The sequence below is a fragment of the Hylobates moloch genome, unplaced genomic scaffold, assembly GCF_009828535.3.
Source record: "Hylobates moloch isolate HMO894 unplaced genomic scaffold, HMol_V3 SCAFFOLD_12, whole genome shotgun sequence".
Classification (NCBI taxonomy): Eukaryota; Metazoa; Chordata; class Mammalia; order Primates; family Hylobatidae; genus Hylobates; species Hylobates moloch.
In genome coordinates this window covers 12,549,494-12,577,088 of record NW_026652287.1, presented here as the reverse complement: position 1 = coordinate 12,577,088, position 27,595 = coordinate 12,549,494, and the positions used below count along the sequence as shown (strand labels likewise).

The 27,595-nt window shown below is 47.6% G+C and overlaps 1 protein-coding gene and 1 non-coding gene across 4 annotated transcripts in view; one reads left to right on the top strand and one right to left on the bottom strand.

The window, feature by feature from the left end:
• The window catches only part of SIRT4 (sirtuin 4), a 30,397-nt gene extending 12,122 nt beyond the window's left edge, over nucleotides 1-18,275 (top strand). The window contains exons 1-5 of one of the 3 annotated variants that reach the window (XR_009208910.1): nucleotides 6,119-6,161; nucleotides 7,610-8,107; nucleotides 16,378-16,672; nucleotides 16,806-17,018; nucleotides 17,298-18,275. Coding sequence is in view for 1 of the 3 variants with exons in the window: in XM_032171492.2 (XP_032027383.1) it covers nucleotides 7,611-8,107; nucleotides 16,378-16,672; nucleotides 16,806-16,958 (945 nt within the window). In the remaining 2 variants the exon portion in view is untranslated. Of the gene's footprint in view, nucleotides 1-6,103; nucleotides 6,162-7,609; nucleotides 8,108-16,377; nucleotides 16,673-16,805; nucleotides 17,219-17,297 lie in introns of those variants that run through there. The other 2 variants (XR_009208911.1, XM_032171492.2) reach the window with 2 other exon arrangements.
• LOC116479739 (U6 spliceosomal RNA) lies at nucleotides 17,159-17,262 on the bottom strand. The gene has a single exon (XR_004251057.1). It is a non-coding gene; the product is annotated as a U6 spliceosomal RNA (small nuclear RNA).
• Nucleotides 18,276-27,595: the final 9,320 nt, after the last annotated feature.

Sequence of the window (27,595 nt, the reverse complement as noted above, 5' to 3'; positions counted from 1 at the left end):
GCGCCCGGCTAATTTTTTGTATTTTTAGTAGAGACGGGGTTTCACCGTGGTCTCGATCTCCTGACCTCGTGATCCGCCCGCCTCGGCCTCCCAAAGTGCTGGGATTACAAGCGTGAGCCACCGCGCCCGGCCGACAATTTTTTCTATTTTTAATAGAGACGGGGTTTCACCGTGTTAGCCAGGATGATCAAAAATGGCATTTTAAAAGGCCTGTTTGATGCTGATGTGTTGTGTGATTATTTCTATCTTGTTTTTTTTTTCTTTTTTCTTTTTTTTTTTTTTTTGAGACGTTCTCAGTCGCTTACGTTAGAGCACAGTTAGAGTCGCGGCTCACTGCAGCCTAAATCTCCTGGGCTCAAGCGATCTTCCACCTCAGCCTCCCGGGTAGCTGGGACTATAGGCACATACCACCATGCCCAGCTAATTTTTCTGTATTTTTTGTAGATACAGCGTTTCACCATGTTGCCCATGCTGGTCTCCAACTCCTGGGCTCAAGTGATCCGCCCGCCTCGGCCTCCCCAAGGGGTGGGATTACAGGCGTGAGCCACTGCAGCCGACGACTTATTTAAGTCACTGGATACTGATTTTCCCTACACCAGCTAGGGTAGGGAAAATCAGTAGAAAAAAAAGAAAAGACTAGCAATGTGATGAATTTAGATTATTTTACTTTGATCATCCAGTCAAGGATTTAGTCATTAATTCTGGGTGGGGTGGAGTTGTGAGAAAAACACTAGGCCAGGCACGGTGGCTCACTCCTGTAATCCCAGCACTTTGGGAGGCCGAGGCGGGTGGATCACAAGGTCAGGAGTTCAGGACCAGCCTGGCCAAGACGGTGAAACCTCGTCTCTACTAAAAATACAAAAATTAGCTGGGCATGGTGGCGGGCACCTATAATCCCAGCTACTCGGGAGGCTGACATAGGAGAATCGCTTGAACCCGGGAGGCAGAGGTTGCAGTGAGCCTAGATTGCGCCACTGCACTCCAGCCTGGGTGACAGAGCGAGATTCCATCTCAAAATAAATAAATACATAAATACATAAATAAAATAAAATAAATAAATAATGGGGCTGGGCGCGGTGGTTCACGCCTGTAATAAAAAAAAAAAAAAAAAAAAAAAGCAAGAAAAAGACTAAAGCCCTAATCCTAATGCCATGAGGGTATCAAAGGACCTTCCTAGCCCTTGAGAATTCTAGAATGGGTGGCCCATTACACTCTCTCAGTAGCTATCAAGTGAAATTGTGTGTTTCGCCAGCTGACTTGGATGACAAAAAAAAAAAAAAAAAAAAAAAAAAAAAAAAAAAAAAAAAAAAAAAAAAAGAAAGAAAAAACAAAACAAAACAAAAAAGACTTGGATAACTTCACCTTCCAGGGATGATTTTCCAGCACTATGAGAAAAATTGAAAACTCAGCTAACTTTTCCTCAAAGCATGAGATTTTTGGGGGCCCAGAAGCACAATAGAATTCTCAACCAATCTCTATTAGTGATGATCATTCCACTTGGAGAACTGAAAAAATAACCTAGGTTTGAACTTTTTCATAGTAAAATTGGTGGGTGGGGAAGGAGAATGTCACTGTTTTCACATGTTTTAAAGTTATGATCAAATACCCAGAAAATGTGTGCAGAAAATGTGCTGGATTATAATTTTTAAATTTTGGGGGGGATTATAATTTTTTTGACAACGAAAATTTCAGTCTAGCTTCTGGTTCTTTCTTTCAGCAGATGTGGTCAGGTTAACTAATGCAGAAAGGGCTGTCAGTGGCTGGAGTGCAGTCAGAGGATCATGGCTCACTGCAGCCTTGAAAAAAAAAAGGGGTTGGGGGGCGCGGTGGCTCACACCTGTAAATCCCAGCTACTGGGGAGGCTGAGGCAGGAGAATCGCTTGAACCTGGGAAGCAGAGGTTGCAGTGAGCCAAGATGGCGCCATTGCACTCCAGCCTGGGCAACAGGAGTGAAACTCCATCAAAAAAAAAAAAAAAAAAAAAAAAAGGAAGCAGGCTGTCATATGAGTTTCCCGGCCTAGTAGATCCTACAGCTACTGACTTTCGCTGTTGCTGGAGCTACTACTCCCTGTCCACTAAAGAAAAAAGAATCGGCCAGGCGCAGTAGCTCACGCCCGTAATCACAACACTTTGGAAAGCCTAGAGCCCAGGAGTTCGAGACCAGCCTGGGCAACGTGGTAAAACCCCGTCTCTACAAAAAAATACAAAAATTAGCTGGGCGTGGTGGCCAACCTGTAGTCCCAGCTACTCAGGAGGCTGAGGTGGGAGGATGGTTTGAGTCCAAGAGGTTGAGGCTGTAGTGAGCAGTGATGGTGCCACTGCACTCCCGCCTGGGTGAAAGAGTGAGACCATGTCCCCAAAATAAAAACATAAGCTTCTAAGTAACTAAAGTGGCGGGGGCGCAGTGGCTCATGCCTGTAATTCCAGCACTTTGGGAGGCTGAGGCGGGCGGATCGCGAGGTCAGGAGTTCGAGACCATCCTGACAAACATGGTGAAACCTCGTCTCTACTAAAAATACAAAAATTAGCTGGGCATGGTGGCGGGCACCCGTAATCCCAGCTACTCGGGAGGCTGAGGCAGGAGAATCACTTGAACCTGGAAGGCGGAGGTTGCAGTGAGCTGAGATCGTGCCACTGCTCTCCAGCCTGGCGAGAGAGCAATACTCCGTCTCAAAAAAATAAATAAATAAATAAATAGCCGGGCGCGGTGGCTCACGCCTGTAATCCCAGCACTTTGGGAGGCTGAGGTGGGCGGATCACGAGGTCAGGAGATAGAGACCATCCTGGCTAACACAGTGAAACTCTGTCTCTACTAAAAAAATACAAAAAATTAGCCAGGCGTGATGGCGGACGCCTGTAGTCGGGAGGCTGAGGCAGGAGGATGGCGTGAATCCGGGAGGCAGAGCTTGCAGTGAGCGGAGATCGTGCCACTGCACTCCAGCCTGGGCAACAGAGCGACACTCTGCCTCAAAAATACATAAATAAATAAATACTACTACTACTACTACTAATAAAAGTGGCGGGGTGCAGTGGCTCACTCCTGTAATCCTAGCACTTTAGGAGACTAAGGCAGGTGGGTCACCTGAGGTCAGGAGTTCAAAACCAGCCTGGCCAACATGACGAAACCCCATCTCTACTAAAAATACAAAAGTTAGCCAGGCGCAGGGGCGGGCGCCTGTAATCCCAGCTACTCCGGAGGCCGAGGCGGAAGATCACTTCAGCCGGGAAGGCAGAGGCTTCAGTGAGCGAAGACTGTGCCACTGCACTCCAGCCTGGGCAACAGAGCCAGACTCTCTCAAAATAAATAAATAAATAAATAAATTAAAGTTAGTTTTACTTACAAGTCTTACTGAGGATTATAGACCGAGGGCTATAGCGTGGGAGCAGTTCCATCAGACTGGTCCAACACAGAATTTCAGCCTACTCATATACAAGTGGTGAGTGTTCGGTGCCTGCGAAATCACATTAAACTTGCTTGAAAGTTACATTAAAGCACAATCCTATCAAAGTTTGGGTGCAAGAGTATATCTGGTTATGGATTACAGAGGTATCATCACTAACCCCATCAGACATTATCTTGTGCAGGAAAAGGCAAGGACTGGAGTCATTTATCTTTTAATGAATATAGTGACTTGGAAGAGACATGGAGGGCTGTGTGCTCTATTCTGTTTTGTCTTCAAAGCATCTTTCTGGAGAGCTGCATGTTGTCACAGAGCCAGGGGCTTCATGAAACGATGCTGGCAAGTCGAAATAAGCAGGCCCGGCATGGTGGCTCACACCTGTAATCCCAGCACTTTGGGAGGCCAAGGCAAGAGCTTTCCTTGAGTTCAGGAGTTTGAGACCAGCCTGAGCAACAGTGAGATCGTGTCTCAACAAAAATAAAAAATAACAAAATTTAGCTGGGCGTGGTGGTGGAGGCCTGTGATCTCAGCTACTCTAGAGGATGAGGTTGGAGGACCCCTTGGGCCTGGGAAGTAGAAACTGCAGTGAGCTGTGATGTCACAACTGCACTCCAGCCTGGGTGACAGAACGAGACCCTGTCTCAAAACAACAAAAACAAAAACAAAAACAAACCAGAAATGAGCAAACTACTAAATGGTCATTTTACCAATATTACCTCCAAAGATACAATGATAGAACCAAAAACCTAAAAACTCTTTCTCAAGCTTCCATATTACTTCTCTGCACTTCAGTTCATCTTTATTTATTATTATTATTTTTTAAAGAGATGGGATCTCACTTTGTCACCCAGGCTGAAGTGCAGTGGCACAATTATGGCTCACTGCAGCCTCAATCTCCTGGGCTCAAAGTGATCCTCCCATCTGAACCTCCTGAGCAGCTGGGACTAGAGGCACACACCACCACACCTGGCTAATTTTATTTATTTTTTGTAGTGATTGGGTCTCACTATGTTGCCCAAGCTGGTCTTGAACTTTTGGGCTCAAGTGATCCTCCTGCCTTGGCCTCCCAAAGTGTTGGTATTACAGGTGGGAACCACTGCACTCAGCCCATTTCATCTTAAAACGGGGGAAGGGAGTCCTTAGGTGGTCTTCAAGGTCCCTGCTAGCTGCCCACCTTTATGTCCAAAGACACTTACAAATTTATTGATTTAGGTGATGCTGTAGAGCAGCAGTTCTGGTTGTCTACACATTAGGAACAATTAGGAAATGTGTAGATCAGAATCACTGGGAGTGAGACACAGGCATTGTGTTGATTAACTTAATAAAAAAAACAAGATGATAAATAAAATTGGAGAAGCCAAGCAGGTTAAGTACATTAGTCCATGTATAATATATTTGGCTTCATATTAACTGTAAAAACATCACTTTTGGCTGGGCGCGGTGGCTTACACCTGTAATCCCAGCACTTTGGGAGGCTAGGGTGGGCAGATCACGAGGTCAGGAGATCGAGACCATCCTGGCTAACATGGTGAAACCTTGTCTCTACTAAAAATAAAAAAATTAGCTGGGCATAGTGGCACGCGCCTGTAATCCCTGCTACTCAGAAGGCTGAGGCAGGAGAATCGCTTGAACCCGGGAGGCAGAGGTTGCAGTGAGCCGAGATGGCACCATTGCACTCCAGCCTGGGCAACAGACCGAGACTCTATCTCAAAAACAAACAACAACAACAACAAAAAACTATCACTTTTTCAGATAGGTATAAACACATTTCTTCACAAGTTCAAGGTATTTTACCAATAGCAAATAACTTGATACTGTCGCTGTGAATGAAAAGGATCACAAACTCTGATGTTTAGAATGAGTCAAATCTAGGCCGGGAACAGTGGCTCAGGCCTGTAATCCCAGCACTTTGGGGGGCCGAGGTTGGCGGATCACCTGAGGTCGGGAGTTCCAGACCAGCCTGGATCACTTGAGCTCAGAAGTTCGAGACCAGCCTGGCCAACATGGTGAAACTCTGTCTCTACTAAAAATACAAAAACTTTAAAAAAAGTCAAATCTAGATCCATGATTAATGACGTGCTCATTTCACATTGCATGTTTGTATCAAAACATCTCATGTGGGTAAAGCATAGATAGGCACAGAGAAAAGAAAAAAGGCAAAAAATAAGAGAAAAGATGGCCAGGCGCGGTGGCTCACGCCTATAATCCCAGCACTTTGGGAGGTCAAGGCGTGCGAATCACCTGAGGTTAGGAGTTCTAGACGAGCCTGGCCAACATGGCGAAACCCCTGTCTCTACTAAAAATACAAAAATAATCCCAGCTACTCGGGAGGCTGAGGCAGGAGAATCGGTTGAACCTGGGAGGGGGAGGTTGCAGTGAGCCGAGATGGTGCCACTGAGCTCCAGCCTGGAGTTTCTTCAAACAAACAAAAAAAAAACTCCGTCTCAAAAAAAAAAAAGAAAAAAAAATCTTATGTACACCATAAATATATATACCTACTAAGTGCCCACAGAAATTGAAAACAAACAAACAAAAAATCCATGATTAAAAGCTTTTATATTAACAGAGGACCTCTGATCAGAAAGAGCCGACAGGGGGCGTTCCTGGATGATCTGGGGCCGTCAATTGCGAGACGCGGAGGATTGTGGGACTTGTAGTTTTTCTCACATCATTTACGCTTTCTGGACTACATGTCCCAAGATGCAAACGTAATCAGACGGTCTCACTGTGGGGTGTGAAGTGTCCGTAGAGCTGTGAGAAGTAAGTGTGTTCTGTGTGTGCTGCGGGTTTCTAGAAGTTGTGGATTTCTTGTGAGGGATTCTATTTCTCCTCTTTGCCCTTGGTGGGACCTGGAAGAGAACAGTTGTTCCACTGATGCACGTTTTCAGCGGGAGTTTCCCTGACCCTTTGGTCTCGGGAAACCGGACTGTGTGTTTGTTCAGCTGTTCACGTGTTGCTGTGGAATGTCAAGGAGAAAGCGGGGTCCTGATCTCAGATGTGGAAAGCCAAACATAAAATAATGTTTACAAACGGGGTGCATATCACTAGAGGATTTATGCATTATATCAAATAATATGTCAAAGTTTTTTTTTTTTTTTGAGATGGAGTCTTGCTTCTTCGCCCAGGCTGGAGTACAATGGCGCGATCTCGGCTCACTGTAACCTCCGCCTCCCGGGTTCAAGCAATTCTCCTGCCTCAGCCTCCCCAGTAGCTGGGATTACGGGCACGTGCCACCACGCCCGGCTAATTTTTTTTGTATTTTTAGTAGAGACGGGGTTTCACCATGTTGGCCAGGCATGTCTCGAACTCCTGATCTCAAGTGATCTGCCTGCCTCGGCCTCCCAAAGTGCTGGGATTTCAGACGTGAGCCACCGCACCCGGCCCTCTATGGTTACAGCTAGAAAAGCTGATGGGCAGGGGTCTTGTCTCTTTGATGTGTCCAAGTAGCAGAGCTTGCAGAGGAGGGTAAACTAAAATAAGGGGGAAATGAAAAAATAAAAGGAATGCATGTGTGTGCTTAATTACATGAACAAAATCAAACAAAACCTGACTTATTAGGGCCAGACTCGGAGGCTCACACCTGTAATCCCAGCACGTTGGGAGGCCGAGGTGGGCAGATCACTAGAGCTCAGGAGTTCGAGACCAGCCTGGCCAACATGGTGAAACCCCGTCTCTACTAAAAATACAATAATTAGCCGGACATGGTGGCACTCACCTGTATTCCCAGCTATTCTGGAGGCTGAGGCAGGAGAATGACTTGAACCCGGGAGGCCGAGGTTACAGTGAGCCAAGATTATGCCACTGCACTCCAGCCTGGGTGACAGAGTGAGATGCTGCCTCAAAAAAGAATGAATGGGGCCGGGCGTGGTGGCTCTGTAATCCCAGAACTTTGGGAGGCCGAGGCAGGCAGATCACCTGAGGTCAGGAGTTCGAGACCAGCCTGGTCAACATGGTGAAACTCTGTCTCTACTAAAATACAAAAAAATTAGATGGGTGTGGTGGCGCACGACTGTAATCCCGCTATTTGGGAGGCTGAGGCAGGAGAATTGCTTGAACCCAGGAGGCGGAGGTTGCAGTGAGCTGAGATTGCGCCACGGTACTCTAGCCTGGGAAAAAGAGGGAGACTCTGTCTCAAAAAACAAAACAAAACAAAAAAAATTAGAAAAAAAAACACCCCAGTTTCTCACATGAGGTTTCTTTTTCTCTAGAATGAAGATGAGCTTTGGGTTGACTTTCAGATCAGCAAAAGGCCGTTGGATCGCAAACCCCAGCCAGCCGTGCTCCAAAGCCTCCGTTGAGTTATTTGTGCCAGCAAGTCCTCCTTTGGACCCTGAGAAGGTCAAAGAGTTACAGCGCTTCATCACCCTTTCCAAGAGACTCCTTGTGATGACTGGGGCAGGAATCTCCACCGAGTCGGGGATACCAGACTACAGGTCAGAAAAAGTGGGGCTTTATGCCCGCACTGACCGCAGGCCCATCCAGCATGGCGATTTTGTCCGGAGTGCCCCAATCCGCCAGCGGTACTGGGCAAGAAACTTCGTAGGCTGGCCTCAATTCTCCTCCCACCAGCCTAACCCCGCACACTGGGCTTTGAGCACCTGGGAGAAACTCGGAAAGCTGTACTGGTTGGTGACCCAAAATGTGGACGCCTTGCACACCAAGGCCGGGAGTCGGCGCCTGACAGAGCTCCACGGATGCATGCACAGGTGCAGGAGGTGTACACGGTTTGAACGCAAACCCATGTGTTGTTTTGGGAGAGTAGGGACCTTGGCTATCTTGATCACCGCCGTCTTAGACTTTGAGAAAAGGATTTCAGAGCAAGTTGTTTATTTTGCAGTTGATTCCAGTAAATTCATTGACGGAGCGAGGATGTAAAACAGGAAAGAGAGGAAAGCCAAGAAAGGGTGTGTTAATGAGTGGGTTACTGCTTTAGGCACTGGGGTTCAGTCCTGTGAGGGGCCCTCCAACTGTCTAGGACATGCCTGAGGATTGTCTCAATGAAACTTGAGGACTGGGGCCAGGTGCGGTGGCTCACGCCTGTAATCCCAGCACTTTGCGAGGCCGAGGCAGGCAGATCACGTGAGTTCAGGAGTTTGAGACCAGCCTGGCCAACATCGTGAAACCCTATTTCTACTACAAATACAAAAATTAGCCAGTCGTGGTGGCACATGCCTGTAATCCCAGCTACTTCGGAGGCTGAGGCAGGAAAATCTCTTGGGAGGCAGAGGTTGCTGCAGTGAGCTGAGACTGCACCACTGTACTCCAGCCTGGGCAACAGAGCATGACTCCATCTCAAAAAAAAAAGAAAAAAAAAAGTTGAGGACGGTGCACAATGGCTCATGCCTGTAATCCTAGCACTTTGGAAAGCTGAGGCAGGAAGATTGCTTGAGGCCAACAGTTCAGGACAAACCTGGCCAACACAGTCAGACTCTGTTTCTTTTTTTTTTTTTTTTTTTTTGAGACGGAGTCTCGCTCTGTCACCCAGGCTGGAGTGCAGTGGCGCGATCTCGGCTCACTGCAAGCTCCACCTCCCAGGTTCACGCCATTCTCCTGCCTCAGCCTCTCCAAGTAGCTGGGACTACAGGCGCCCGCCACCACGCCCGGCTAATTTTTTTGTATTTTTAGTAGAGACGGGGTTTCACCGTGGTCTCGATCTCCTGACCTCGTGATCCGCCCACCTCGGCCTCCCAAAGTGCTGGGATTACAAGCGTGAGCCACCGCGCCCGGCCTGACTCTGTTTCTATATAAAGTAAATTATATATCTATATGTATATATATATATATGTGTGTGTGTGTGTGTGTGTGTGTATATATGTGTGTGTGTATATATATATATATATATATCTTTTTTTTTTTTTTTTAAAGAAAGTTGAGGCCGGATGTGGTGGCTCACGCCTGTAATCCCAGCACTTTGGGAGGCTGAGGCAGTCGGATTACCTGAGGTCAGGAGTTCAAGACCAATCTGGTCAACATGGTGAAACCCCGTCTCTACTAAAAATACAAAAATTTGTTGGACGTGGTGGCACACACCTGTAATTCCAGCTACTCAGGAGGCTGAGGCAGGAGAATCGCTTGAACCCGGGAGATGGAGGTTGCAGTGAGCTGAGACCATGAGCTGAGATCATGCCACCACACCCTAGCCTGGGCGACAGAGCAAAACTCCGTCTCAAAAAAAAAAAAAAAAAAAAAAAGAAAGTTGAGCAGCAAGCTAGGGTGATTTTTTTATTTTTTCTTTTATTTTGTTTTGTGTTTGTGCATACACGTGTGTGTGTGTGTGTGTGTGTGTGTATGACAGGCTCTCACTCTGTCACACAGACTGGGATGCAGTGGTGTGATTATAGCTCACTACAGCCTCAATCTCTTGAGCTCAAGTGATCCTTTCACCCCAGCCTCCTAAGTAGCTGGGACTACAGGCAAATGCCACCATGCCCAGCTAATTTTTAATTTAATTTTTATTTTTTGTAGAGACGAAGTCTTACTATGTTGCCCAGGCTGGTCTCGAACTCCTGGGCTCATGTGATCCTCCTGCCTTGGCATCTCAAAGTGCTGGGATGACAAGTGTGAGCCACTGTGCTTGGCCTTGAAGCTAGGGTATTTATTCACCATCTTTCATCCCTCATGGGTCCAGGATCACTCTAGGGGAATTAATTCCCTAACATTTTGACTCTGCTCCTCCCAAGGAGGCTTCCATGGGCAGAGAACATCGAGGCAAGAGAGACACAGGAAATTGCTTGTAAGAAAATTGTGTGCACCAGGGTGCTGTGGTTCATATCTGTCATCCCAGCAATTCAGGAGGCCGAGGCAGGAGGATTGCTTGCGGCCAGGAGATCAAGACCAGCCTGGGTAACACAGCCAGACTCCGTCTCTACAAAAAAATTTTTTAAGAAAGGAAATTGGCCGGGTGTGGTGGCTCGCACCTGTAATCCCAGCACTTTGGGAGGCTGAGTTGGGCGGATCACCTGAGGTCAGGAGTTCGAGACCACCTGACCAACATGGAGAAACCCCATCTCTACTAAAAATACAAAATTAGCCGGGCGTGGTGGTGCATGCTTGTAATCCCAGCTACTCAGGAGGCTGAGACAGGAGAATAGCTTGAACCTGAGAGATGGAGGTTGCGGTGAGCCGAGATTGTGCCATTGCACTCCAGCCTGTAGCCTGGGCAACAAGAGCAAAACTCCATCAAAGACAAAAAAACAGAGAAAGGAAACGGATGGGTGTGGTGGCTCATGCCTGTAATTCCAGCACTTTGGGAGGCAGAGGCAAGCAGATCACTTGAGGTCAGGAGTTCGAGACCATCCTGGCCCACATGGTGAAACCCCATCTCTACTAAAAATACAAAAAATTACCTGGGCGTAGTGGCGCACGCCTGTAGTCTCAGCTATTTGGGAGGCTGAGGCACAAGAATCGCCTGAACCTGGGAGGCAGAGGTTGCAGTGAGCCAAGATTGTGCCACTGCACTCCAGCCTGGACAACAGAGTAAGACTCTATCTCAATAAAAAACAAAAAGAAAGGAAACTGTTCGAACGTGGCCTTTAGCATGTTCTGAGGAAAATATGAGCTGAACACCAATAGCCTGTGCTATAAACTGCTGGGTTTCCAGTGCCTAGGATGCCTAGATACATAGAACATAATGTAGCCGAGCAATAGTCAGAGCTCAATCAATAATGAGGGAACAAATACATGGGAGGGTATCATGCTTATGGGTCTGGCAATAATTGTAGCTCATTGGAGACTTATTTCTTTTTTTTTTTTTTTTTTTTTGAGACGGAGTCTCGCTGTGTCACCCAGGCTGGAGTGCAGTGGTGCAATCTCGGCTCACTGCAAGCTCCGCCTCCCAGGTTCATGCCATTCTCCTGCCTCAGCTTTTCCGAATAGCTGGGACTACAGGCGCCTGCCACCACGCCCGGCTAATTTTTTTTTTTTTTTTGTATTTTTAATAGAGACGGGGTTTCACCGTGGTCTCGATCTCCTGACCTCATGATACGCCCACCTCGGCCTCCCAAAGTGCTGGGATTACAAGCGTGAGCCACCGCGCCCGGCCGGAGACTTATTTCTTTAAGCCCTAGAGAGGCTCCTCTGAGGGCTGAAATCAGTCTGCCAATGGTAAAATATTTACTGGGTGCCTAGAATGTACGGTGTACATACATTACACTATGTAGTACACTAGAACACTAACTACTGTGCTTCTTAGTGGTCAAAACCAAAGTATAGGCTGGGTGCAGTGGCTCACACCTGTAATCCCAGCATTTTGAGAGGCTGAGGGGGGCGGATCACTTGAGCTCAGGCGTTTGAGACCAGACTGGCCAATATGTCGAAACCCAGTCTCTACTAAAAATAAAAGATTGGCCGGGCGTGGTGACGGGCGCCTGCAGGCCCAGCTACTCGGGAGGCTGAGGCAGGAGCATTGCATGAACATGGGTGGCAGAGGTTGCAGTGAGCCAAGATCGTGCTATTGCACTCCAGCCTGGGCGACAGAGGGAGATTGTCTCAAACAAACAAACAAAAACCAAAGTATAAAACATGGCCCACTTTATGTGCAAGAACTTTGTAATATTTGGGGAGACACAAAAATAACATAATTGGCCGGGCGCGGTGGCTTACGCCTGTAATCACAGCACTTTGGGAGGCCGAGGCGGGTGGATCACCTGAGGTCAGGAGTTTAAGACCAGCCTGACCAACACGGTGAAACCCTGTCTCTACTAAAAATACAAAATTAGCTAGGCATGGTGGTCCATGCCTATAATCCCAGCTACTCAGGAGGCTGAGACAGGAGAATCGTTTGAACTCGCGAGGCAGAGGTTGTAATGAGCCGAAATCGCACCATTGCACTCCAGCCTGGGCAACAAGAACGAAACTCCTCCTCAAAAAACAAACAAGCAAACAAAGAAAAACACATAATTAATGATAAATGACAACGCGTGATTGTTAAATTGTGTGGTTCTTGATTTATATGCTGTGCATGTTCAAATAAACATTTAGTAAAGATTGGAATAATTGGTTGAGAAAGCTTTTTTTTTTTTTTTTAACAACAAAAAAAAACTTTTTAAAAATAGAGACAGGATCTTGCTGTGTTGCCTAGTCTGGTCTCAAACTCCTGAGCTCAAGCCCTTCTCCTGCCTCGGTCTTCCAAAGTGTTGGGATTACAGTTGTGAGCCACCACGCCTGGCCCAAGCTTTTTTTTTTTTTTGAAACAGAGTCTTGCTCTTGTTGCCCAGGCTGGAGTGCAGTGGTGCGGTCTCAGCTCACTGCAACCTCTGCCTCCTAGGTTCAAGTGATTCTCCTGCCTCAGCCTCCCGAGTAGTTGGGATTACAGGCCCCTGCCACCACCCCCAGCTAATTTTTTGTATTTTTACTAGAGGTAGGGTTTCACCATGTTGGCCAGGCTGGTCTCGAACTACTGACCTCATGATCCGCCTGCCTCGGCCTCCCGAAGCGCTGGGATTACAGGCGTGAGCCACTGTGCCTGCCCCAAGAAAGCTTTTATGGGTACAGGGGTCTTGAGACTGGCTCAGGTTTGTCTAGGCAAGAGTGGGAAACAGGGCTTTCCAAATGAAGGGAAGTTGTAGATCCCAGAGGAATCTGGCCTGGCCTCTGTAGAGGTTTGGACCTGGGACTTGCAGAAACCAGATTGTCTGGGAAAGTTAGGCCCAAATCATGGTTACATTTGAAAATCAGGCAGTGCAGTTGGGTCTGTTGTGAGACACCAAAGGGGTTTATTAGTGGTTTCTGAGCAAGAAAGCAACATGATAAAAATAGCATTTGAGGAAGGCTAGACAGGATAAAAAGAGCAGGTCAGGGAGGTCAGCCTGAAGGACCTAGACTAAGGTGATATCCAGGGAATTTGGGTTAATGATGCTTATGGATTCATTAAAACAATTTTTTTCACCGGGCGTCGTGGCTCATGCCTGTCATCTCAGCACTTTGGGATGCCGAAGCGGGCGGATAACCTGAGGTCGGGAGTCAAGACCAACCTGACCAACGTGGAGAAACCCTGTCTCTACTAAAAGTACAACAACAACAAAAAATTAGCCAGGCATAGTGGCACATGCCTGTAATCCCAGCTACTTGGGAGACTGAGGCAGGAGAATCGCTTGAACCTGGGAGGTGGAGGTTGCGGTGAGCCAAGACTGCGCCATTGCCCTCCAGCCTGGGTGACAAGAGTGAAACTCTGTCTCAAAAAAAACTCACAATTTTTTTCGTGATGAAAATCTGTTTTTTTTTAATAATGAAAATTTCAAACATTCACAAAGTAAACAGAATAGTATAATGAATTCTCATATACCATCACCCAGATTCCAAGGTTTTATCAAGATTTTGTCATGTCTACTTTATCCATTCTCTCTGTCTCTTCTTAAGCATTTTAAAACAATCCAGGACTTCTTGACATTTCACAGGGGCCTTTTTTTCTTTTTTTTTTTTTTGAGACAGAGTCTCACTCTGTCGCCCAGGCTGGAGAGCGGTGGTGCAATCCTGGCTCACTGCAACCTCCACCTCCCGGGTTCAACCGATTTTCCTGCCTCAGCCTCCTGAGTAGCTGGGATTATAGGCTCCTGCCACCATGCCTGGCTAATTTTTGTATTTTTGGTAGAGACTGGGTTTCACCATGTTGGCCAGGCTGGTCTCAAACTCCTGACCTCACACTGTAACCTCTACCTCCTAGGTTCAAGCAATTCTCCTGTCTTAGCCTCCTGAGTAGCTGGAATTAAAGGTGTGCGCCACCACACCCGGCTAATTTTTTTGTATTTTTGTAGAGACGGGGTTTCACCATGTTGGCCAGGCGGGTCTCAAACTCCTGACCTCAAGTGATCCACCCATCCTGGCCTCCCAAATTGCTGGGATTACAGGTGTGAGCCACGGTGCCCGGCCTGGCCTTTTTTTCTTTTTAGACAGGTCTGGCTCTGACACCCAGGCTAGAGTGCAATGGTGCCATCATAACTCCCTGTAACCTAGAACTCCTGGGTAATTAGAACTCCAGCTAATTAAAAAAATTTTTTTTGGCCAGGCGTGGTGGCTCACGTCTGTAGTCTTAGCACTTTGGTAGGCCGAGGTGGGCAGATCACAAATTAGCTGGGCGTGGTGGCAGGCGCCTGTAATCCCAGCTGCTCGGGAGGCTGAGGCAGGAGAATCGCTTAAGCCCAGGAGGCGGAGATTGCAGTGAGCCGAGATCGCGCCATTGCACTCCAGCCTGGGCGACAGAGCAAGACCCTGTCTCAAAAAAGCAAAAAGACAAGCAAAAAATTTTTTTTTTTGCAGAGACAGGGTCTTGCTGTCTACCCAGACTGGTCTGGAACTCCTGGGCTCAAGCGATTTTCTCGCTTTACTCTCCCAAATCGCTGGGATTATAAAGTGTGAGCCAACATACCTGGCCACAGGGGGCCTTTTAAGAGAAGAAAATCAAAATAATCTGATGGCTGACTAGAACTAAAAGGAGAAAAATGAGGCTGGGTGTGGTGGCTCACACCTGTAGTCCCAGCACTTTGGAAGGCTAAGGCAGGAGGATTGCTTGAGCCTAGGAGTTCGAGGCTGCAGTGAGCTATGATCATGCCACTGCACTCCAGGTAAGAGCCACCATGCCTGGCCAAGACTCTGTCTCTTAAAAAAATAAAAAAAATAGGCTGGGCACAGTGGCTCATGCCTATAATCCCAGCACTTCGGGAAGCCGAGCCGGGCAGATCACCTGAGGTCAGGAGTTTGAGACCAGCCTCAACATGGAGAAACCCCGTGTCTACTAAAAATACAAAACTAGCCGGGCGTGGTGGTGCATGCCTGTAATCCCAGCTACTCGTGAGGCTGAGACAGGAGAATTGCTTGAACCTGGGAGATGGAGGTTGCGTTGAGCCAAGATCGCGCCATTGCACTCCAGCCTGGGCAATAAGAGCGAAACTCCGTCTCTAAAAAATAAAATAAAATAAAAAAACAGACACAAAGTGCTCTCCCTCACTGGCTCAAGCTCTGGTAATTAGAGAGGTGAGAAGGGGAGCCGGGTGCAGTGGCTCACACCTATAATCCCAGCACTTTGGGAGGCCGAGGCAGGCAGATCACCTGAGGTCGGGAGTTTGAGACCAGCCTTACCAACATGGAGAAACCCCGTCTTTACTAAAAATACAAAAAAAATTAGTTGGGTGTGGTAGCGCCTGCCTGTAATCCCAGCTACTCAAGAGGCTGAGGCAGGAGAATCACTTGAGCCCAGGAGGCGGAGGTTGCAGTGAGCCAAGATCATGCCATTGCACTCCAGCCTGGGCAATAAGAGTGAAACTCCCTCTCAAAAAAAAAAAAAAAAAAAGAGAGGTGAGAAGGGAACCAGGAGACACTGTGTCCTGGAAACCAAGAAGGAGAAGCATTTTAGAGGGAATGGTAATAGACTGTGGCAAATGCAGCAGATGAGCAAGGGAAAGGATAGAGGGAAAAACACAGGTTTGGGCATTAAGGAAATCAGCAGGCAAGGCATTTGCAGTCATGTTAAGGATAAAAGTGAGCTATAGCAGAAGGTTAGGAAGGAGTGTATAGGAAGGAAATAGATGGGCTGGGCACAGTGGCTCACACCTGTAATCCCAGCACTTTGGGAGGCCAAGAAGGGAGGATCACTTGAGGCCAGGAGTTTGAGACCAGCATGGGCAACACAGTGAAACACCGTCTCTACCAAAACTACAAACATTAGCTGGGCGAGGTGGCGCATGTTTGTAGTGTAGTCCCTGCTACTCAGGAGGCTGAGGTGGGAGGATAACCTGAGCCCAGGAGGTTGAGGCTGCAGTGAGCTGAGATTGTGCTACTGCATTCCAGCCTGGGCAACAGCCAGACCCTGTCTCCAAAAATAAAAAAAACAAAATAGAAAGTATGGCTAAAATGGGGTGGGGATGGTGTGTTAGGGAAACAAAGCAGCGATGGAAGGGCTGAAAATGGTTGGGGATGAAACGTCTCTGACAGCTTTGTGCCTCCCAAGGGCATACTGTTCAGTCGGCGTCTTCCTTGGTTCCAGGGTCCTGTGCTTGGATTGTGGGGAACAGACTCCCCGGGGGGTGCTGCAAGAGCGTTTCCGAGTCCTGAACCCCACCTGGAGTGCTGAGGCCCATGGCCTGGCTCCTGATGGTGACGTCTTTCTCTCAGAGGAGCAAGTCCGGAGCTTTCAGGTCCCAACCTGCGTTCAATGTGGAGGCCGTCTGAAACCAGATGTCGTTTTCTTCGGGGACACAGTGAACCCTGACAAGGTTGATTTTGTGCACAAGCGTGTAAAAGAAGCCGACTCCCTCTTGGTGGTGGGATCATCCTTGCAGGTATCTGACTTTGCGAGAGTGGTAACCTCCCCTTGTGCGGGATTGGGAGTCCTGGAGAGACCCCCTGTTTGGTTTAACTTTTTCTAGATCTAGAGAACCTAGACATTCTTATGTGTGTCTTTTCCCGGGGCAGGTATACTCTGGTTACAGGTTTATCCTCACTGCCTGGGAGAAGAAGCTCCCGATTGCAATACTGAACATTGGGCCCACACGGTCAGATGACTTGGCGTGTCTGAAACTGAATTCTCGTTGTGGAGAGTTGCTGCCTTTGATAGACCCACGCTGACCACAGCCTGATATTCCAGAACCTGGAACAGGGACTTCCACTTGAATCTTGCTGCTAAAGGTAAATGCCTTCTCAGATGACAGATTCCAGTTCCCATTCGACAGAGTAGGGTGCACTGACAAAGTATAGAAGGTTCTAGGTAACTTAATGTGTGGATATTCTTAGTTAAAACTCATTTTTTAAAATAAAAAATTGTTCCGCTTTATATGAAATGCTTCATGAATTTGTGTGTCATCCTTGCACAGGGGTCATGCTAACCTCTGTATCATTCCAATTGTAGTATATGTGCTGCTGAAGAGAGCACTAAAACTAATTTTTATTTTTCTTTTTTTGAGACAGGATCTGGCTCTGTCACCCAGGCTGAAGTACAATGGCCTGACCTCAGCCCACTGCAACTTCTGCCTCCCAGGTTCAAGCCATCCTCCCACCTCTACCTCCCAAGTAGCTAGGACTACAGGCATGCACCACCATACCCAACTAATTGTTTGTATTTTTTGTAGAGACAGGGTCTCACTTTGTCACCCAGGCTGGTCTCGAAGTCCTGAGCTCAAGCCATCCACCCTCCTCAGCCTCCCAAAGTGCTGACATTACAGGCATGAGCTACCACACCCGGCCAAAACTTTCTTTTTGAGATAGTCTCATCCTGTTGCCCAGGCTGGAGTGCAGTGGTGTGATCTTGGCTCACTGCATCCTCTGCCTCCTGGATTCAAGTGATTCTCCTGCCTCAGCCTCCCGAGTAGCTGAGATTACAGGCACGTACCACCACACCTGGCTAATTTTTTATAGTTTTGGTAGAGATGAGGTTTCACCATATTGGCCAAGCTGGTCTCAAACTCCTGACCTCAAGTGATCTGCCTGCCTTGGCCTCCCAAAGTGCTGGGATTACAGGCGTGAACCACCATGCCTGGGCGTTTTTTTTGTTTTGTTTTTGAGATGGAGTCTCGCTCTGTAGCCCAGGCTAGAGTGCAGTGGCATGATCTTGGCTCACTGCAACCTCTGCCTCCCGGGTTCAAGCGATTCTCCTGGCTCAGCCTCCCGAGTAGCTAGGACTACAGGCGCCCACCACCATGCCCGGCTAATTTTTGTATTTTCAGTTCACCATGTTGGCCAGGCTGGTCTTGAACTCCTGGCCTCAGGTGATCCACCTGCCTCAGCCTCCAAAAGTGCTGGGATTACTGGCATGAGCCACCGAGCCCGGCCCCAAAGCTAATTTTTTAAGGTACATTAAGCTGTAGTGTTTGAAATACTATGGTTTTCAAATTCTAGACATGTAGCTCTTTAAGACACTAAATGTTCCAAAATCTGCCATTGCTTTTTCCCCACTTTTAAAAATAGTAATTTTGAAATAATAATTTACACAAAATAAAGCATACTCTTTAAAAGTGTACAATTGACTTATTTTTTGGTGCACTCACAAAGTGTGCTTTGATCATTCCTATCTAATTCCAGAACATTTTTATCATCCCAAGAAGACATTTTGGGCCCATTAGCAGTCACTTCCTGTTTCCCACCACTGCCATTATCACCTGTTGGCCCCTGGCAACAACTATTCACTCCGTTTCTGCCTATTCTGAACACTTCATACATTTTTTTCTTTTTTTTCTTTTTTTTTTTGAGACAGTCTCGCTGTCGCCCAGGCTGGAGTGCAGTGGCGCGATCTCGGCTCACTGCAGGCTCCGCCCCCCGGGGTTCACGCCATTCTCCTGCCTCAGCCTCCCAAGTAGCTGGGACTACAGGCGCTCACCACCTCGCCCAGCTAATTTTTTGTATTTTTAGTAGAGACGGGGTTTCACTGTGTTAGCCAGGATGGTCTCGATCTCCTGACCTCATGATCTGCCCACCTTGGCCTCCCAAAGTGCTGGGATAACAGGTGTGAGCCACCGCACCCAGCCACTTCATACATTTTTTTTGTTTGTTTTGTGTTTTTTTTGAGACTGAGTTTCACTCTTGTTGCCCAGGCTGGAGTGCAATGGCACGATCTTGGCTCACTGCAACCTCTGCCTCCCGGGTTCAAGCGATTCTCCTGCCTCAGCCTCCCAAGTAGCTGGGACTACAGGCATGTGCCACCACGCCTGGCTAATTTTTGTATTTTTAGTAGAGACAGGGTTTCACCATGTTGGCCAGGGTGGTCTCGAACTCCTGACCTCAAGTGATCCACCCACCTCGGCCTCCCAAAGTGCTGGGATTACAGGCATGAGCCACCGTGCCCAGTCAGTGGATGGCCTTTTCTTTTTTGAGATGGAGTTTCACTCTTGTCCAGGCTGGAGTGCAATGGCATGATCTCGGCTCACCACATCCTCCACCTCCTGAGCTCAAGCAATTCTCCTGCCTCAGCCTCTTGAGTAGCTGGCATTACAGGCATGCGCCACCACGCCTGGCTAATTTTGTATTTTTAGTAGAGAAGGGGCTTCTCCATGTTGGTCAGTCTGGTCTTGAACTCCCAACCTCAGGTGATCTGCCCGCCTTGGCCTCCCAAAGTGCTGGGATTACAGGCATGAGCCACTGCGCCTGGCCTTTTCCTTTTTGAGATGGTGTCTTACTCTGTCACCCAGGCTGGAGTACAGTGACATAATCTCGGCTCACTGCAACCTCCACCTCCCAGTTGCAAGCGATTCTCCTGTTGAGCCTCCTGAATAGCTGGGATTACAGGCGCCAGCCATCATGCCTGGCTAATTATTTGTATTTTCAGTAAAGATGGGGTTTCATCATGTTGGCCAGGCTGGTCTCGAACTCCCTGACCTCAAGTGATCTGCCCACCTTGGCCTCCAAAGGTGCTGGGATTACAGGCCTGAGCCACTGCACCTGGCCTGACCTTAAAAAAAATACACACACACACACACACACACACACACACACACACACACACACACACACACACACACACATTTATTAAGACAGAGTTTTGCTCTTGTTGCCCAGGCTGGAGTGCAATGACTCGATCTCGGCTCACTGCAACCTCTGCCTCCTGGGTTCAAGCAATTGTCCTGCCTCAGCCTCCTGAACAGCTGGGATTACAGGCGCCCGCAACCACGTCCGGCTAATTTTTTTGTATTTTTAGTAGAGATGGGGCTTCACCATGTTGGCCAGGCTGGTCTCAAACTCCTGACCTCAGGTGATCCACCTGCCTTGGCCTCCTAAAGTGCTGGGATTACAGGCGTGAGCCACCGCGCCGGCCTTATGCCTTTGTTTCCTTATTTGACAGGCCAGGAGTTCCAGACCAGCCAGGCCAGCATGGTGAAACCCCGTCTCTACTAAAAATAAAAAAAAATTAGCCGGGCGTGGTAGTGGGCACCTGTAATCCCAGCTGCTCAGGAGGCTGAGGCAGGAGAATCGCTTGATCCCAGGAGGTGGAGGTTGCAGTAGCTGAGATGGTGCCATTGCACTCCAGCCTGGGTGACAGAGTGAAACTGTCTCAATAGATAAATAAATAAATACAAAACAATTGTCTGAATTGTCTGGCCATAGCGGCACAAACCTGTGGTCCTAACTACTTGGCAAATGATGTGGGAGGATCGCTTGAGCCCAGGTGGTCCAGGCTGCAGTGAGCCATGATTGTGCCACTGCACTCCAGCCTGGGCGACACAGATCCTGTCTCAAAAAGCTAAATAAATAAAATAAAAATAAAAGATTTTTTTTATTATTTTATTTTGAGACAGAGTCTCGCTCTGTCGCCCAGGCTGGAGTACATTGGTGCGATCTTGGCTCACTGCAACCTCTGCCTCCTGGGTTCAAGTGATTTTCCCGCCTCAGCCTCCAATCAGCTGGGACTACAGGTGCGTGACTCCACGCTTGGTTAATTTTTTGTATTTTTAGTAGAGATGGGATTTCACCATGTTAGCCAGGATGGTCTCAATCTCCTGATTTTGTGATCTGCCCACCTCGGCCTCCCAAAGTGCTGGGATTACAGGTGTGAGCCACCGCGCCTGGCCAAAATAAAAGATACTTTTAAGGTTGAGGTGGGAGAATTGCTTGAGCCCAGGAGTTCAAGACCAGCCTAGGCAACATGGGGCAACCCCTATCTCTACAAAAAATATAAAAAATTACCCGGGCATGGTGGCGTGTGCCTATAGTCCCAATTATTTGGGAGGCTGAGACGGGAGGACTGCTTGAGCCCAGGAGGTTGAGGCTGCAGTGAGCCATGGTCCTGCCACTGCACTCTAGCCTGGACAACAGAGCGAGACCTTGCCTCAAAAAATAAAATAAATAAATATTGAAATAAAATAGGCCGGGCGCGGTGGCTCACGCTTGTAATCCCAGCACTTTGGGAGGCCGAGGCGGGCGGATCACGAGGTCAGGAGATCGAGACCACGGTGAAACCCCGTCTCTACCAAAAATACAAAAAATTAGCTGGGCGTGGTGGCGGGCGCCTGTAGTCCCAGCTACTCGGAGAGGCTGAGGCAGGAGAATGGCGTGAACCCGGGAGGCAGAGGTTGCAGTGAGCCGAGATCGCGCCACTGCACTCCAGCCTGGGCGACAGAGCAAGACTCCGTCTCAAAAAAACGACGTAATCAAACAGAGAAATAAAATAAAAGATACTGGCTGGGTCTGGTGGCTCATGCCTGTAATTTCAGCACCTTGGGAGGTTGAGGCAGGAGGATTGCTTGAGCCCAGGAATTTGAAACCAACCCTGGCAACATAGCAAGACTCCTGTGTCTATGAAAAAAAAAAAAAATTAGCCAGGTAAGGTGGCACATACCTGTAGTCCCAGCTACTCAGAAGGCTGAGGTGAGAGGATCTCTTAAGCCCATGAGGTTGAGGCTGCAGTGAGTGGTGGTTGTGCCACTGCACTCCAGCCTGGGCAACAGAGCAAGACTGTCTCAAAAAGATAAAATACACTTTAAAACTAGTTTCCTACTACTAGAATAATACATATTTATTGTAGAAAGTTAAATGGTGCGCCGGGCGCAGTGGCTCACGCCTGTAATCCCAGCACTTTGGGAGGCCGAGATGGGCGGATCACGAGGTCAGGAGATAGAGACCATCCTGGCTAACATGGTGAAACCCCATCTCTACTAAAAATACAAAAGAATTAGCTGGGCGTGCTGGCGGGCGCCTGTAGTCCCAGCTACTGGGGAGGCTGAGACAGGAGAATGGCGTGAACCCGGGAGGCGGAGCTTGCAGTGAGCCGAGATCACGCCACTGCACTCCAGCCTGGGCGAGAGAGCGGGACTCCGTCTCAAAAAAAAAAAAGAAAGTTAAATGGTGCATAGAAGAAGATAATACAAATTACCCATAATCTTACCACTGAGATAGCTGAAGCTTAACATTCTGGGATAACTAAATGTGTTTTTCTGAAAATTGACTCAAGCTGTGCTTCGTGTTTTATTACATCCTGTTTTCACTTAACAATACATAGTGGTCATCTTTCCATGTCCTAAGCACTATAGTATTGTGACTGATAGGCTGATGTTCACAAGCATTCCCTGGACCCCGCTCTTGGTTTATCTTTGCATTAACTTGTTTCATTTCTTTACAGATCCCTAAGGAGCATCCCTTTTTTCTCAAACTAATCGAAGCTCGCTGAGTGCAGCCTGTAGGGGGCAACAAACCAACATCTCTCTGCCAGCCCATTTCTCAACCCAGCAGCTTTCCCAGTCAACGAGTTAAGGTCTAGGCTGACGAGATTTGCCCCTGAACAAAGACTTTTTCAAAGAAGCAGCTGCATTCATTTCCTTTTTATCTCACCTGGCAGGAAAAATGGCCTGGGACATATGGAGGCCAGAGTGGTCTCTGGAGTGCCAACCCAAGGATCTCACTAATTTTGTGGGGTAAGGGTAGAAGGAAATGACTAAACTTATAATCCAAATGGTTAAGTGTCTTTAACTGAACCATTTTGATATAATTTTTGAAAAAAATAAGCAATGGCCATGAATGAATTTTTTATTAACCAAGGGATAAAGGAATCCTTTAAAAATAGCACACCAGCCGGGTGCAGTGGCTCACTCCTGTAATCCCAGCACTTTGGGAGGCCGAAGCGGGCGGATCACGAGGTCAGGAGATCGAGACCATCCTGCTAACACGATGAAACTCAGTCTCTACTAAAAATACAAAAAAATTAGCTGGGCATGGTGGCGGGCGCCTGTAGTCCCAGCTACTCGGGAGGCTGAGGCAGGTGAATGGCATGAACCTGGGAGGTGGAGCTTGCAGTGAGCCGAGATCTTGCCACTGCACTCCAGCCTCGGCAACAGAGACAGACTTAAAAAAAAAAAAAAAAAAATTAGCCGGGCACGGTGGCGGGCGCCTATAGTCCCAGCTACTTGGGAGGCTGAGGCAGGAGAACGACGTGAACCTGGGAGGCAGACCTTGCAGTGAGCTGACATCGCGCCACTGCACTCCAGCCTGGGCGACAGAGCAAGACTCCGTCTCAAAAAAAAATAATAAAAAATAAAAATAAAAATAGCACACCAGAGCCAGGCGCAGTGGCTCACGCCTGTAATCCCTGCACTTTGGGAGGCATAGGAGGGCGGATCACAAGGTCAGGAGATTGAGACCATCCTGGCCAACATGATGAAACCCCGTCTCTACTAAAAATACAAAAATTAGCCAGGCATGGTGGGACGTGCCTGTAGTCCCAGCTACTCAGGAGGCTGAGGCAGGAGAATCGCTTGAACCCGGGAGGCGGAGGTTGTTGCAGTGAGCCAGTTGCACTCAATTGGCTCCAGCCTGGATCACACAATTGCACTCCAGCCTGGGCGACAGAGCGAGACTCCATCTCAAAACAAAAAAAAAAAAAAAAAAAAAAAGCAAAACAAAAAAACCACACTAGGTATGTGGATTGTATGTTTATATATTTAATGATATATATATACATATATGTATTTATATATATTTATACATACTTGTATTTATATATACATATATATTTATACATATATGTATTTATATATACATATATATTTATACATATACATATATATTTATACATATACATATATACTTATACATATACATATTTATACATATACATATATATTTATACATATACATATATATATATATTTTTTTTGAGATGGAGTCTTGCTCTTTCTCTTTCGCCCAGGCTGGAGTGCAGTGGCGCGATCTCGGCTCACTGCAAGCTCCGCCTCCTGGGTTCATGCCATTCTCCTGCCTCAGCCTCCCAAGCAGCTGGAACTATAGGCGCCAGCCACCACGCCCAGCTAACTTTTTTGTATTTTTAGTAGAGAGGGGGTTTCGCTGTGTTAGCCAGGATGGTCTCCATATCCTGACCTTGTGATCCACCCGCCTCGGACTCCCAAAATGCTGGGATTATAGGCATGAGCCACTGCGCCCAGCCTATTTTTTTTTTTGAGACGGAACCTCGTTCTCTTGCCCAGGCTAGAGTGCAATGGTGTGATCTCGGCTCACTACAACCTCCACCTCCCGGGTTCAAGGGATTCTCCTGCCTCAGCCTCCCGAGTAGCTGGGATTATAGGCACATGCCACCACGCCCGGCTAATTTTTGTATTTTAAGTAGAGACAGGGTTTCATCATGTTGGTCAGGCTGGTCTCAAACTCCTTATCTTATGATCTGCCTGCCTCGGCCTCCCAAAGTGCTGGGATTACAGTTGTGAGCCACCATGCCCGGCTATATATGTATATATATATATATATAATCAGCTAAAAAGAGAATGAGGATTTTTTTTTTTTTGAGATAGAGTCTAGCTCTGTTGTCCAGGCTGAAGTGCAGTGGTGCAATCTTGGCTCACTGCAACCTCCGCCTCCTGGGTTCAAGCGATTCTCCTGCCTCAGCCCCCCAGTTAGCTGGGACTACAGGCATGCAACACCATGCCCAACTAATTTTTGTATTTTTAAATAGAGATAGGGTTTTACCATGTTGGCCAGGCCAGTGTCAAACTCCTGACTTCAAGTGATCTGCCCCCCTTAGTCTCCAAAAGTGCTGGGATTACAGGCATGAGCCATGGTACCCGGCGAGAATGGGGCTTTATGACAGTTTTCTAAGGATTGATTTCTACTCCATTTCAGCTATCAGAATAGACACCTGGCTTGAACCTATTCTGTAGAGAGGAAACAGTTCATTCCTAAATGGGCACTTAAGTTGATTCGTTTCTGCAGAGGAAAGAAGCAAGACTTGTTTGATGCCCGAGTTAGCCAAAAAGAATCAGTATACCAGGCTAAAGCTTTCTGCATAATCTCATCAAAAGTGAGTGGCAGCCCAGGTAACATAGTGAGACCCCATCCGTACAAAAAATTAAAAATTAGCCGGGCATGGTGGTGTGTGGCTATAGTTCCAGTTACTTGGGAGGCTGAGGTGGGAGGATCATTTCAGCCTAGGAGGTCGAGGCTGCAGTGATCCGTGATTGCACCACTGCACTCCAGGCTGGGTGACAGAGCAAGACCCCATCTTAAAAAAAAAAAAAGAAAAAAAAGTGAGGTGGATGAAAGAATCACATTCCTGATAGCCTTTTGTCTAAAATCAGGGCAGGCAATACATGTCCATCCTGTACCTGCCCAGGAAGCAATTTCAGTCAACTAGGATAATCCAAGATTGTGGAAACACAGAGTTCTTTTCACCTGAACAACTGTAGGTTTGCTCATGGTCATTACTCTGAAGAGGTGTAAGGTTGTTGTAAGTAAATCTCTTTCCAGCTTTTTCTGTGGATGAGGATCCTGAATTTCTTTCAACCAGATTTCCTCAGTTACCCAAAGTCAATACCAACAATTGTATTAAAATCTGGGTCTTGAATCTCAAGCCATTGTCATCCACAAATCTCATCAACAGTTTTAAAAAAAGTATTATTTTGAGATGGAGTTTCACTCTTGTTGCTCAGGCTGGAGTGCAATGGTGTGATCTCGGCTCACTGCAACCTCCACCTCCCGGGTTCAAGCGATTCTCCTGCCTCAGGCTCCCAAGTAGCTGGGATTACAGGTGTGTGCCACCATGCCCAGCTGATTTTTGTATTTTTAGTAGAGATGGGGTTTTGCCATGTTGGCCAGGCTGGTCTCGAACTCCTGACCTCAGGTGATCCACCTGCCTTGGCTTCCCAAAGTGCTGTGATTACAGGTGTGAGCCACCACACCTGGCTTAAAATTATTATTATTATTTTTTGTAGAGTCAGGGTCCTCCTCTGTTGCTCCTGGGCTCAAGCAATCCACCTGGCTCAGCCTCCCAAATTGCTGGGATTACAGGCACCTGCCACAACACCCAGGCTCATCAAATTACTGACAGACACAGTAGTATTAAGGTACTAAGGATACAAAGATACAACTTGTCTTGTCCTCAAGTGGCTGGCAGAGAATATACTGTTTCGAAACCGCCACCACCATCCATCCCTCCTTATTCTCTTAACAGAAAACATCAGAGTAGTGCACAGAACAACAGAGTCACAGAAAATTTACCCTATCCCCTCATTTTATTTCCTTTTTTTTTTTTTTGAGATGGAGTCTCACCCTGTCGCCCAGGCTGGAGTGCAGTGGCGTGATCTCGGCTCACTGCAAGCTCCGCCTCCAGGGTTCATGCCATTCTCCTGCTTCAGCCTCCCTAGTAGCTGGGACTACAGGTGCCCGCCACCACGCCCGGCTAATTTTTTGTATTTTTAGTAGATACAGGGTTTCACCGTGTTAGCCAGGATGGTCTCTATCTCCTGACCTCGTGATCCACCCACCTCGGCCTCCCAAAGTGCTGGGATTACAGGCATGAGCCACCGTGCCTGGCCCATTTTATTTCTTAAGAAACTAAAATCCAGATTTACCTAAGGCCACACTATATAATGTCAGAGCCAGAACTAGAATCGAAGTAGACTTTCCTTCCAGTTTTTTTCTTTTTCTTTTTTTTTTGAGACGGATTCTTACTCTGTCGCCCAGGCTAGAGTGCAGTGGTGCAATGTCAGCTCACTGCAACCTCCGCCTCCCAGGTTCAAGCAATTCTCCTGCGTCAGCCTCCCAAGTAGCTGGGATTACAGGCACCCACCACTGCGCCTGGCTAATTTTTGTAGTTTTAGTAAAGATGGGGTTTCACCATCTTGGCCAGGCTGGTCTTGAACTCCTGACCTCAGGTGATCCACCCGCCTCGGCTTCCCAAAGTGCTGGGATTACAGGCGTGAACCACTGCGCCCGGCCTTTTTAAATTTTTTTTTGAGACAGAGTCTTGCTCTGTCCCCCAGGTTGGAGTGCAATGACTCGATCTTGGCTCACTGAAACCCCCAACTCCCAGGTTCAAGTGATTCTCCTGCCTCAGCCTCCTAAGTAGCTGGGATTACAGGCATGTGCCACCATGTCCGACCAACTTTTGTGTTTTTAGTAGAGACGGGGTTTCACTATGTCAGCCAGGCTGGTCTTGAACTCCTAACCTCAAGCGATCTGCCCGCCTCGGCCTCCCAAAGTGTTGGGATTACAAGCGTGAGCCACCGCTTCTGGCATAGTTTTTTTCTTTTTTTAGCAATCTCATTTGTCTGCAGATTACGATCAGATTGTGGCAAAGGTGGCCAGCCCAAAGTTGAAGTAAAAACCAGTAGTACACTTGGCCAAGGAGACCAGGAATGGTTACAATGTAGTGGCCTTGCCCAAGATTTCTGCACTGAAAGAAAGAAGAAAATGTAATGGCCAACGGAGAGCAGATTAGGCAGCCAGGGAGGGAAGGCAGGCTCTTTTAGCACCTCAACCTCAGAACTGGCACGAAT